This window comes from Aquila chrysaetos, chromosome 5 (assembly GCF_900496995.4).
Source record: "Aquila chrysaetos chrysaetos chromosome 5, bAquChr1.4, whole genome shotgun sequence".
Taxonomy (NCBI): Eukaryota; Metazoa; Chordata; class Aves; order Accipitriformes; family Accipitridae; genus Aquila; species Aquila chrysaetos.
In genome coordinates, this window is record NC_044008.1 from 68,645,095 (window position 1) to 68,658,021 (window position 12,927).

Sequence of the window (12,927 nt, forward strand, 5' to 3'; positions counted from 1 at the left end):
GCCACCAGCCACAGCCGAAGCAGTGCCTGGGAAGAACCACGTGTGCTGTGCCTGGGATCCAGGAGACCATGAGGTAAGCAGACTGTTACTCTGTAGGCACAGGCATTCAGAGCTGGACAGATTTGCCCAAAGCTGAGCAGAAAGTGGGGAAAAAGCACCAGGATCACAGCCCAGGAGCATCAAGCTCTCGAGCTGTGTCTCTAGAACAGCTGAGCCAGGTAACTCAGACCCTATGACATGAGCAGCCACACACATTTTTACCTCCTCGCTTTGCAGGATGCACACTCCCTCCCACTCTCACTGTGTGCGTTATCCAAGACAATCATTTATTGCCGTTCATACACTGGATGCATGTGGGTCTGGGTTTCGTTTTTTTTTTTTTATACAATTTACAAGTTTTAATACAAATCAAGTATTTTTACATACATCCCAAAAAATTTAATATAAAATATACACCATTTAAAAACATCTTGATGTAGGAAATTTCTTTCTGAAGCCGTGCACCCTGACCCTCGGATACCTCAATGGCCAAGGGAAGGATGGCATTGGCGAGACCATCCAAAAGGCTCCGTTCATACGCCTCGGCTCCCTCCAAGTCTAGCAGGGGAAGGAGGGTGCAGGAAAATAAACATTTGTGATCACCCAGAGAAGGAAACCTTGGAGGTGCCTCCTCTAGAGGAAGGTGTGGCCAGCAGGAAGCCCCAGTATCTGCTGTCTTTTATCACCTAAAACAGTTAGGGGCACGGCAAAAGCTAAGGTCTGGTGGGGGGGGGAAGGTTGCTCTGCAGGAATAGCAGTGAGCAGCTTGGTGCTGCCCCCGACTCCAGCTCAGCTTGGCCACAGAGGAGACCGTATCCCACCTGCTAGCCGACCCTGGCATCAGAAAGCAAAGCTGATTTCTCAGGTGCCAGGGGTAACAGATCTGGATCTGGCATATAGTGAATTAAGTGAGACTGAGAAAGATGCAGCTTGTTCTCCCTGAACCAGGCAGCTCTGCAGGCCTGAGAGGAGAGAAGGCAGAGTTCAGCCTAGCTGGCAAAGGTGAGCAGACCCACTCTGCAAGCAGAAGTGGCGTGGCACTGCCATGCTGCAGGAGAGCAGCCTTGCATTTCCCCAGTGAGCTGCTGGCTCCCTATCCTATGCAACCCTGCCAGCAGCATGGAATCTAAACATCCGCTCTCCAGCTGTAGGAATGGGGTCCAGGCCTCTGAACACATCCAGCTGCCCGCTTCCAGCATCGTCTGTCTGTCCCCAAAGCTCAGAGGCTGGCTGTACCCCGACTTTGCCCTCCTGCTGGAACCACAGCAGGGAGAAGGGTATTGCTTAGAGACACGCAGTAGTGTGCATGCTCTCTGGTCATGCTGAAATGTAAGGAAGACAAGGCGGAGCCGCAGGGCAGAGCTTGGGGGTTCCCAGCCAGCTCCCTGCCTGCCAGGGAAGGACCAGCAGCCATTTGTTAGTCTCGGGTACCAAAGGGGAAGTAACAGCTGTATATTGTAGTGTTAATATTGGGAGCAAAACCAGTGCCAGGACTTACCAGCTTTAGTCAGTTTTTAGAACTAGGAAGGGAGTCAACATCTCCGTGAGCTGCACATATTCCAGTAGCCAAGCCTGTGTGCTCCTTGACTGCCAGCCCACAACAGCACCAGTGTTCCCAGTACAGCTGGGGTCTGTTCAGAGCCCAAGAGCATGTGTGCCACATTGGGGCAAATCATGGTTTGCAGCAGCCCTCAGGGGAAGGTTTCCCCCTGTCAAATGAAGAAAGACCTCCAGAAAAACAGGGAACACATGTGAGGGCAGCAGCATGGAGGGGAGAGACTTCCAAACACTATCACAGAAAGACATGATACAGGGGGTTTCCCTGTGCCTTGGAGAGCCAGTACTGGATGCAGCACAATCCCAGGACTGGGAAAGGAGCCGTCCACCAGCTCCACGTTAGTCACAACACCAAGATGCAGATATCCTGCCTGATAAGACGTCCCCTTCCCTCCACGGCAGGATAGGCAGGTCTCAGGTTTTATCTCTAGCTATGGCGCTCTCAAGCAGGCATTTTACTGAAGCAGAACGGCAATTCGTATCACAAAAATGAGGACAGTTATAAACCTCTCTGGGGGTTGTTAAAGCAGGTAAGAGCTGGTTCAACAGGGCTGAAGAAAGCTGAGCCATGCTGACTCCCTGCAGGCAGGCAGAGCTGCCCTCCTGACTCCCTCTGCACCAGATCACTAGGGTCAAATGCAGACAGCTTTTCTTAAAGTCCTGTCTTACCTGTCTTCTCTTAAAACACTCAACAGCCGGCATGTGGCTAGAGCAACAACGCTAGAGGGCAGGCCTGGCACAGCCTGGCCATTGCAGGGGCTTTCCCAGCACCCTGCCAGAGACCCTTCCCAGTGTCCCCTTGGGGATGCGAGCTCTAGTCCTCACCTGGCACCCAGCACTTGGGAGCTGCAAGAGAGATGGCTCCTTTGCCCCAGGACACAGGGACAGGGAGGTTGGTGAGGGCATGCACAGGCATGCACACACGCATCATCCAGGAGAGCACGCAGAGATGGAAAAACAAACGGGTTTCAATAGCGATCTCTTGCTTCAGCAGCCCTATGTCTCCCCTGCTGGCCCCAGATTCTCCTGCCAGGTCCAGGAAACCCATCTGCTCACACAGAGGCAAGGAGTCACTTCATTTCAGCATCACCATGATACTAACAAAAACCTCTAGTAATAAATAAATAAAGGAAGAGCAGCCTGAACAGCCACCAGAGCCTGTAGGCTCCCCTGGGAGTACCCTAGCAGGCTGGGGAGGGGCTGCATACCTGCTAGGGGATCTTGATAGCAGTACCCTGCCTGGGGCCCCCTGGAAGGTGCTGATGTAGTTTTGCAAGGAGGCTGTCTGGTTTGCATGTGTGAGGGAAAACTCCCTGAGCCTTTGGTGCAGCCACTCTCCCAGTGCAGGATGCGGCTGTGTGGCCCTGGCTCCAGGGGACTCGATCTGGGAGTGTTTAAAACGGCGAATTCATCCCCAGCTTTGTTTCAAACTGCAACTTCTGCCTCTTTTGGTAACGGACCCGGACCCTGGAGAAAGCAGAAGAAAGAAGAGAGTCAGCATGTGGAGGGGTGAAAGGCAAGCAAGGCTGCCCCACTGTGATTCCTGAGCTGCAGCTGCATAGCCCCAAGAAACAGGGAAGCTCTGGCCTGGGCCCTGTGGTACCCTGAGAGAAGCATGGAATCCAGAGAGCAACCCATGGTCTCAGTCCTACCCCATCCAGCCAAATCTCATCTCCAGGGCCACCAGACACAGCAGAGAAAGGTCCAGAAATCCTTCCCAGAAACAGAGACAGCAGCTCTGTCCCCATCAGGGTTCCCCGTAATCCCCACTGCTTTTCCTCACCAACCCATTTCCTGAATCAATGCTCATTAGCGTTAACTCCCAGCTCCGGCTGCTCCCTGTGCTAGGAAGAACAGCCAGTCACTTTGCCTGCTACTAATTCTTGGCTTCAGCTACTTCCTGTGAAAATGAGTCCCGCAGTCCAGGCACTGTGTGAAGACGTATTTCCTCTGCTGTGATTCAATGCTTCTCTGTCCTCATGGGACGAGATGGAGAGAACAGCCCTCTCCAATTCCATACTGGTATTTCATAGACCTTGGCTGTCTCCCTCTCATTGGTTTGAGATAAGGAAATTTTGGTCTCCCTTCCTGCTCCCAATCACTGCCACAGCCGTTCCCTGACCCTCTTTCCTCCCCTGCACTTCCTCCCTGAGAGGTGGAACATGAGCTTGCACACAATAGCCAGGTGATTTACACAATGCAATCATCTTTTCCTTTTTATTCCCCACCCTGTTCCCTGTGCATCATTTTTCTGCAGCTCAAGGCCAGGCTGGAGTGAGGCTCCAGTCCTTTCTCCTCATCTTCCCTACTACCCCCATACCTGATTTCATGCAGCTTGACAATCTCATTGATGATAACCACAAGGACCAAGGAAAGAAAACCCAGGAGCCATGAGACCGGGGAGATGGAAACGTCGTTAAAGTTCAATGAAGAATTGAGGTTTTCCCAGAGTTTCAGGTCCAGCACAGTCTGCGCCACTTGCCCCAGCAATCTAAGATCATAAACAGATACAGCAGATCTCAGCAGATCTAACAAGCTTTCCAGGATCTGCAGATCAGGGTTTAGCCCAGATGTAACACTCCTGAGTTTACAACAGAGACCCTTCACCAATTCAGCAGTGGAGAACAATTGCCATGTAACTATCATTTTCCTCAGCACCAGCAAACTGGTGCTGGAGCAGGTCTAGAGCCCTCCTTCCTCCAGCATTCTGGGCTGCTTCTTCAGGGCCTGGGGATACTCACACAACAGCCACAGTGAGCGTCCACCACCGGTTGGAGAGGGGGCTCTTCTTCCACAATGGCTTGGTGCGATGGACGTGGGTGATGGATATGAACACTATGGGGAGATGGAAGAGGGGGTTATTTAGCACCACACACAGATACAATTTACAATATGCACCAGCAACTGTTACTCCAAAGGGATATGGGGTTTACGTCACTGAAACCAACCTTTCATTCAAGGTCTTTTCAGACCAGACTCCCCACAGCAATTCCAAGTCCCCAAATTTGCAGGGAGTGGGGAGTGCAGTAGTAGTAGTGCACAGGATTACTCACTGTGGGGATGCCAAGGTTGGTTCGCAGCCTGGCATGCTAAAACAGATCAGGCAAAGGACCAGAACTAGAGAGCCATGGGGGAGGTCTTGTCTCTGGGTCACTGCAGGCCTGCACCAGTGGAAAGCTCCAGCCCAGAGAAAGATACTTAGCCAGAGACCCAGAGCTGTCTGTACAGGACGGAGCATTTGCTCAGCGTTTGCTTGGGCTCTTCAAAACAGCAATTCCCACCTGCCAGGCAGAGTTTGCCTGCCTAGGCTCAGTGGTCTGAAGGACGTAAAACAGTAATGCACACTACCTCCCTCTAAAGTAGGGCTGCCTCTCAAATCAGGAAGCATTTCTGTTGGCCTGGACACCCGGCACATCTCAGCGTGCAATGCTCTGACACCAAGGCGCAGCACCACATGACATGGTAGAAAGGGAGCAGAGACCCTTTAAGGTTGTCAGAGAGCAGCTGGACCTACTTTTCTAGGCAATCATGTGCAGGTAATGAGGGTCAGCCAGGAGGTGGTACCCCACCCCTCCAGAAGGTTTAAAAAGCCTTCCAGCTCCAGAGTAGTCATAGCTGCACCGGTGCTGTTTGGGATAAGGAAAGGGGCTGCTTCACAAAATGGCAGCAGTCATGTAAGGACTTCTGAGGCAGGGAATATTTTTGGAGAGCTGCAGGATGCTGCTAGCTGATTCGTAAGAAGGCGAAGAAGGATGCTGACCTTCTGGTGAGACTGGAAGGGAATCAACACTTCACCAGCCTGGTAGGAAGCAGAATCAGCTCTGAAGGTGCTGTATTTTATCTGTTAGGGCAGTGCTTAGTAACACAAGGGGCTTTATGCCTGTGCTGAGAGGCCATTGAAGTGTTAGCTTCTGCCAGGGAGTTTGTGCTTTGGCATAAGGGGAAAAGAAAAGAGGCAAAGGATGCAAGTTTTCCCCCAAAGTAGGGAATGGAGGTCTGGGAACAGGGACTTACCTGTGTGTAGAACTATCAGGCCAGCTGTGAGCTTCTGGGCTACAAGAAGAGCATTGGAAAATGTCCCAAACCAGTCAGGAGCACCATCAGCATTGCTGGTAAATGAGAGGACACAGGAAAGAAGTCAACAGTGGGGACTTACTGTCTGACCTGTTCCCACCAGGGCCATGTCCTCCAATAGCTGAGAGAACTAAGTGTAAGCTTGGAGTCAGGCTGTCCTAGTACCAGGATGCAACAGTGAGTAAAGATGCAATTGTCAAGGCTATAGGGAGAGCACCCAGCCCTCTGTATAGCCATTATAGCTGGATCATGCAAGAGTCTGAAGCTTGTTAGAGGGAAATCAGTTCTACCTGGGAAGAGCAAGAGCAACAGGCCCTGCAGGGTGAGGGGGGGTGTGTGCCAGGCTCAGTTCCTCACCTGTGCAGCATGATGGAGGAGCAGGCTGTGAGGTTGAGGCTGGTAGTATTCACTTCTTTGCAGGACTCATGCAGTGTGAACCCAAAGCAGATGAGGCAGGAGCAGATGGTCAGGCTGAATTTCAGCAGGAAGCAGAACAGGAAGTAGTGCTGAGTCTGTGAATAAGGGAGACGCAGGAGGATGACATGGGCATGTCACTGGTACAACCTCCCCCACATGAACCATCAGGGAATCGGTGGCTGCAGAAGACAAGCTGTAGTACAGATGAGATGCTGCACTGTGGCTCTGCCCTGTGGGCATGCTGACACTAAGGGATTCCCTTCCTGTCCATGCCAGGCTTTTGGATAACATGGCTCATGCCATGGATCAATTTACCAAGCAAGCAGGGAAGGCACAAGGCCTCAGCTATGTATCAACACTGGGATAAAGTAGAAGAGAAAACTGTGTGAACAATTTTAATCTGATGGGCCACCTACCTTCTTGGGAATGGAAGTCAAGTTTTTTCCTGTTGCCATGGTCATGATGGAGCTGTGGGGAGGCTTGCCCAGGAGCGAGATGCTGGAGAAAGGCAAGTTAGTCTCTCAGTAACAAGTTCAGGTACCAGAACTATTGCTTTTTTGTCTGTGTTTAACATTTGAACCCAAATAACCTCCTCAGACTGCTTGAAGCATTGGCACTTATCCAGCCACTGCCTTAAGCATATGCTGTAAAAGGTGTCATTCAGGGCAGGTGCAGACAGGGAGAGAAGTGACCTCCAAATGTGGGATGGGGAAAAACCCACCCATGGTACCTTGGCCTCTGCCTGACACCCTAGCCTCTCCATCACACTCCAGCTAGTGCAACAGTATCAGAAGATGATTTTCAGCTGGAGGTTCAAGCCACAAGATAATAGCAGCTCTCAGACAGCAGGAAGGGCTAACACAGCAGCACACAAATGCTCCTATCTGTGTTTCCAAGCACCTTGTCAAAGCAGGTGCTTGGAAGAATCCTTGCAGCCTTCTTAGCACGCTGTGGGTGATGTCAGGCATTGGAACAGGCTGCCCAGGGAAGTGGTTGAGTCACTATCCTTGGAGGTATTCAAAAAGCACATGGACAAGGAACTTCAGGACATGGTTTAGTGGGCATGGTTGATGGTTGGACTCGATCTTAAAGGTATTTTCCAACCTAAATGATTCTATGGTTCTATGTCAGCTTGCTTTTAATGTGGGTGCAGTGAGGCTGGGGGACTGGTCTGTGCATCCTGTGGGTGGGAGGCAGGAGATTCCACCCTGTCTGATAGACTCACCTGAGCAGTGGGTAGCAGAAACAGGAGAGCCACACGATGTCCGTGGTACTGAGGATGGGGGGCAGCTGCACCAGGCAGGAGAGGAACTGGACAGGAACAATCCAGAGTGAAGAGCATGAGCAGTGCTAGTCTTGTTACCAAGATGCTACTGTCCTCCCCCTAAACACTGGGATGAGCTGGTAACTAGGCTGCCAGTGCACAGCCCCTCCACATGTTCCAGGCTGCTGGGGCAGGTGCTGCAGGGGATGCTTTTCTCCAGGGAAAAAGAGTTTGAAAAGAAACCCCTGTAGGAGGGTCAGGGAGAAGGGGCAATGCAGGCTGAGATCACATAGTCTCTATCTGTAACTTCCCCAAATGTGCTGTGTAAACCTGACTGAAGGCCACCTTCCTCTCTTGTAAGGCTGCCCCACTGCAGCCACCCATATCCACGCTAGCACTCCTGTCCTCTGAGCTAAATGCTGTCCCCAGCCAGGCCAGGACTCACCTGAATGACAACCAAGGTCAGCTGGCACTGCAGCAGGAAGAGGAAACACTTGCGGATCCCATATGTTGCATGCCTGGCCTGGAAGGAAGCACAAGCCCTCAGAGCCCTTGCTGTGATGGGAGTAGTTATCAGCCAAGAGCAATTATTGGCAGGCAGGGGCAGAACATGTGGCCTGCAGGGGAAGTGGGAGGGGAGAGGATCTGGACACACTGTAAGCAAAAGGCGAAGGTCTCTTGCCTAGATGTAGAAGTTGTGAAGCAAAGGCTGAATTTAGCCAAGGGGTAAGTTTGTTTAAGCCTCCTGGCTTTTCTGTGGTAACACTTTTCCCTAGCACTGCGTTGTTGTCTGGCTAGGGATCTCTACAAGTTTATACTTTATCCAGTTGAACAATATTCATGTTTTGTTGCCACAAGGCACCATTCCCAACCCATCCCCTGCACCTTGGACCGGTAGGGCCAGGCAGGAAGAGTATCTCTGTTGTGCTTCCTGAACAAAGGACAGGAGACTTGAGCAAAGCTAATGCTGGCAGCTTACTGTGGGCAACTCAACAAGAATGCTCACAGGAGCTCCTGGCTTTGCTCTTTGTGAGCTGCAGGCAGAGGGGTGAGTACTAGAGAGGGGATATGCCTGGCTTACCTGCTCTATAAGTCTGATGATGCTGGTACTCTCTTCCTGGCGGAAGGACATGGAGCAAGGTAGGCTGTTCAGTTGACCGGAGAGCTGCAGCGGGGTGAGCTCATCAGAGACATGAGTCATGGTGGTGCTGGTGGCATAGCCAAAAGTCTCCCAGGAGCAGCGAGATGGGTAGAGAGGGTCCAGTGCTATACTGCAAGGACAACACAGGAGCATTAGTGAAAGTCCTCATCCCAGAGGAGAAACTATGTTTCAGTGCAGTCCAGCTTGTAAAGTTGTGCTGTGCCATGCTACCTCTATCTACCTTGCTGGTAGAGAAGTCCTGAGCTGTGGCACGAATTTAGGATCAGTCTCCCTAGACTTTCAGTTATTCCCAGAGATATAATGAACATACTTAGGTTTGTGGCTCAAGGTCAACAAATGGGCTGACCCAGAGGGGCATTTCCACTCTTTCATCCAATGAGAAGCATCTGTAATGCCAGCTGGTGCACAGCAGTTCAGCATGCAAGAGTAACATCTTCCTTTCAAAGATGGAAACATCTCTGTGTGTCAAGGGATCTAGCTAGTTGTCCCAATACCACCCAAATCTCCCTTATGGTGACAAACGCAGGTAATAATGGACAGAGCAATTGTGAGCATCCCCCTGCACAATCCACAGGTCTGGTGTGGTCCAGACCCACGGCTGGGCACTTGCTAAGCTCAAAGCAAAGGCAGCTGGAGGAGTTTGGATTCTGCCCCACCTGATATCACTTTGCAGGAAGAGGCAGCTGTTCCGCAGGTTAGCAGAGCTTCCCAGACAGCAAGTCACCTCCCCGTACTCCTGCATGATCTTGATCATCTCACACATGGCTGCAAAGGGACAGGAGGAGAAACACAGTGTGTTATCTCATTATGCACACAAAGATGCAGTGTTTCACACCCTTTCCAGTCTGGATAACAAGGTGATATTCACCAGTCATGTAGAGTGAGATCCAAAGTCGAAGTACACAATTAGATAGCTAATCAATTGCAGTCTGAGTGCCCTGTATACCTGGCTCCTGCAGGAACTGAACTGCGATTCACAGAACTGTGACCCAGAGATTTGCATCTCTAGCACATCTCTTTCAGACCAGAGCTGTAAGTATAGCCTGGGTATATAATACAGATGGCTTCAGCATCAAATGGTCTTGTTAGAAAACAGCAGAAATTAAATTAACCTAACTAATTCAAACCTGAAATAAATACACAATTTTAAACTCTGCTCAGCAGCACATCGCTACTGTTTCAAGTCTAAAGGAACAGAGGGAATATAACAAACCACTCTGAAAGCAGTGCCACACTTAGCCATACTCAGAGCCAGCCCCTGTTCCTGCACTCCCACCACTACCTCTAGCCTTCATCAATTTTTTTTATCAACAGCCTCCTGGGGCCTCTAAATCAAAGTTGCTGTTTGATCTGATTTTCTTTCTGTAGCTCTGTGCACAGTGCTCTGTGTGTATACGACATTTCTAGAATGTTCCAGGAAAAAAAAAACAAACCAAACCCACCCTCTGCAGATTCCTGTAAACAGCTTATCTAAATGACTGGTGCACCCAGATCTGCAGCACAGCAAGGGGTTAGATGAAGTGGGGAACTGTCACTCCTGTCAAAAAGAGAGAGGAAATCTACTCGACACTGACTGCTTAGGCAAACTGGGCTGTAACTGGTTCTCACTGGCACTCTGTAAACTGTGCCCAGAGGTACCTAAAATGCCAAATCATAATGATGCTTAGCACTTTTACTGTAGAGAGGACAGGTATTAGCCAGCTGAGCACTCAGCCCCTTTCTTAGATAAAATAGTATCTCTCAGAGAGATAAAGGAATTTTGTCCTTTCTGGTCTCTGCAATCAAAAACTCTGCAAAGCAGCAGAAGGTGTTAACAGCAACTGCCAGAGGAAAATTCTTCTGGGAAGTGATTTTTGAGTTATATAAGGCAGCGAGGGGTGCGAACAGAGATCAAAGTCTCCTAGCACACTGACAATGCTTATTTATTAAAAGGCAGTAGCATTTTGGATGTTTGCTTTTGTGTCTCTTATGAATGCAAATTGAAAGGAGTGGTTCTTAGCCCAATTCTGTAGCTAGGGAACAGCTGCATTAAAATGAAGTTAACACCTGGCTTCCCACAGGCAGCAATAGAGGGTCATTAATACCAAAATGCCCTTCTAGATTTCTGGACTGTATCCCCTTCCCTTCACCCATGTCCACACCCAGATGAGCCAGAGCAAAGGGATAGGGAAAGTATTCATGGACAGCAGTAGGACAGACCCAGGCTCTGTGCCACTTACTCTCTGGGGTGCAGTCTGTGAAGAGGGGCACCAGCAAAGGCACATTGTCTATATTCTGCAGGTGAGGTCTCACCTGGTGGATCCCCCGTGGGAGTTTGGCCTGAAAAAAGAGAAAGAAGAGACTAAGCAGGGGAGTGTGTATGTGAGGGAGAGGCATTTCAGAGGGAACTGCTGAAATGAGAATTATGATTCTCAGAATCATGCAACTTTAAGAGCAGATACAAACTGATGTCGCTGCAGACAAAAGCTAGCTTTCCCAAGCCACTGTAAAAAGCCTTCTCCTGAAGTTCTACGCTGACATGCTAAGCTGTCTGTGCTTGCCCTCAGGGTTTGTAAGATCAGCATGATAAACCTGTGCTCAAGGATTTCAAAGGACTTTTTACCTGTGTGGAGAATCTAGTCAGAGCCTGTGCTGTCTCCCAGCAACTAGATCTATTTCAATTGCAGCCACATCAACACATGGCAAGGGAAGGACTTTTGCTTTTTAAAACCAGGCCTAATAGATTTTTTAAATTTATTTATTTTTTTAAATCTGCATCTATCTCTGATATTCCTGTAACCTCTGCTAAGCATGTTTGAGTTCTTTAAGAGGCAGGAAGAGCTTGTCCCGCACTCTGAATACTGGGCAGCACCAGCCATGGCTCACAGCTGGAGGAAAGAAAGTTTCTTCTGTCTGCATGGAACGTGGGGATGTTCCCACTCCCTGCCCAGCGCATGGGAAGGGGACCCGGATGGACTGAGATGCAGCTCTCAAAGCTACCCCATATGTGGTCATCTCCATTCCTAAACTCCAAAGAAAAGACCTGTTCAGCAAAAGTGATTAACTGAGAGAATCCCAAACTTCCCAGGCTTTAGACGCCAAGCTGGACGAAGTGGGGGAAATCAGGAGTCCCAATGCAAACCAGTCAATCTGCTTCAAAGAGGAATTCCTTCTGGGAGTAATGAGGTGATACTGCTGACCATGACAACAGCACAAGGTCTATAGGGAAAGGGGGCCTCACCCTGTTACAGTCCTCCAGGAAGCTGGGGATATCGCTGTCTGTTGGCTGAAAGCTGATGAGATCCGAGTGCCCTTCCTCTTCCATCAGCAGAAGCCCCTCCACATCATCTCGAGAAACTGGAGCAGAGAGAAGTAGCATAAACAATAAGCACAAACCTGCCTCTGCCACCCCTGTGCCACCCACTTGTTATATTCACATGGCACTGCAGAAGCCAGGAAACGTGAGGCCTAATTTTCTAGGTTAGCAACACTTAGATCCCACTCAGTCATCTAAAATGCAGTATTTTTAGATGACTAATCTGCTTGGAGCTAGATATGTGAGCCTAGTCTCAGCTCTTTTGAGACACAAGAGTTTATCTGTTCTGCTCGCTCTTCTTCTAGGGGAAGAAGAGAGTAAAGAAATCCCACCTGAAATCCAGGAAACCCGTGGCATTCAAAGGGGCTTAGGTGCAGTTCTCTCACCTTGATGTAGGTCATCATGCAGAGAGCCAGCATGGCTAGGGCTAGAGGGAGGGATCTCTGAGCCAGGCACGTCACCATTAGGGGTTAAAGATATGTGGCAATTCCAGCCAGTCTCAAGACCCATCTTTTCAGCAAACACCTGTAGGTGAGCAGAAAAAAGATTTTAGTGTAGCTGCTCAGGCCAGAGCATTGCAGACCAATGCCATATTGGAGTGTAGGTACCTTCTGGACCCATTAGCTAGTTGAATCAGATTAACCTTAGATTGCACTGGAGCTAAACTCTCCAGTCAGACAACCAGGGGACATGCAAGTTCAGGGAATTTAGCAAAGACAGCTTACCTTGCTTTTGAGCTCATCTTCCAGGGAGAAGTAGACAAAACGAATGCAGGCATTGACCAATCCATCAATGAGGCGAACAATGTCAAGACGGGCCTGATACTGAGATGAGACCATTCCCATGAAGATCTGTCCGCTCAGAGCCTGGATACAGTCTTCCTTCTCCATCACTTCCCCAATCCCTTCTTCAGTCATGCAAACAACACGCAATCACATTGAGACACAAGGGGCCACGTGCATCAGACAAAGTACACATGGTGGGAGAGGCCACCAAGATAACACCCAAGGACACAGTACCCAGATACACAGAAACATGCAGATACACACACATGTATACAGGAGGAAATGAAGAGACATCCATTTGTCCCAGCATACCCAATCACAGAAGCAGTTTCAG

At 49.8% G+C, this 12,927-nt stretch overlaps 1 protein-coding gene across 4 annotated transcripts in view; it reads right to left on the reverse strand.

The window, feature by feature from the left end:
* Positions 1-308: 308 nt before the first annotated feature.
* The window catches only part of TMEM94 (transmembrane protein 94), a 52,239-nt gene continuing 39,620 nt past the window's right edge, over positions 309-12,927 (reverse strand). For all 4 annotated transcript variants that reach the window (XM_030013030.2, XM_030013031.2, XM_030013033.2 and 1 more), the window contains 14 exons: positions 12,534-12,715; positions 12,195-12,333; positions 11,734-11,849; positions 10,733-10,832; positions 9,170-9,278; positions 8,433-8,622; positions 7,797-7,874; positions 7,313-7,398; positions 6,504-6,585; positions 6,028-6,182; positions 5,611-5,705; positions 4,338-4,431; positions 3,917-4,087; positions 309-3,063 (listed from right to left, as the gene is read on the reverse strand). In XM_030013030.2, the coding sequence (XP_029868890.1) occupies positions 2,991-3,063; positions 3,917-4,087; positions 4,338-4,431; positions 5,611-5,705; positions 6,028-6,182; positions 6,504-6,585; positions 7,313-7,398; positions 7,797-7,874; positions 8,433-8,622; positions 9,170-9,278; positions 10,733-10,832; positions 11,734-11,849; positions 12,195-12,333; positions 12,534-12,715 (1,670 nt within the window). In that variant the 3' untranslated portion in view covers positions 309-2,990. The remainder of the gene's footprint in view (positions 3,064-3,916; positions 4,088-4,337; positions 4,432-5,610; positions 5,706-6,027; positions 6,183-6,503; positions 6,586-7,312; positions 7,399-7,796; positions 7,875-8,432; positions 8,623-9,169; positions 9,279-10,732; positions 10,833-11,733; positions 11,850-12,194; positions 12,334-12,533; positions 12,716-12,927) is intronic.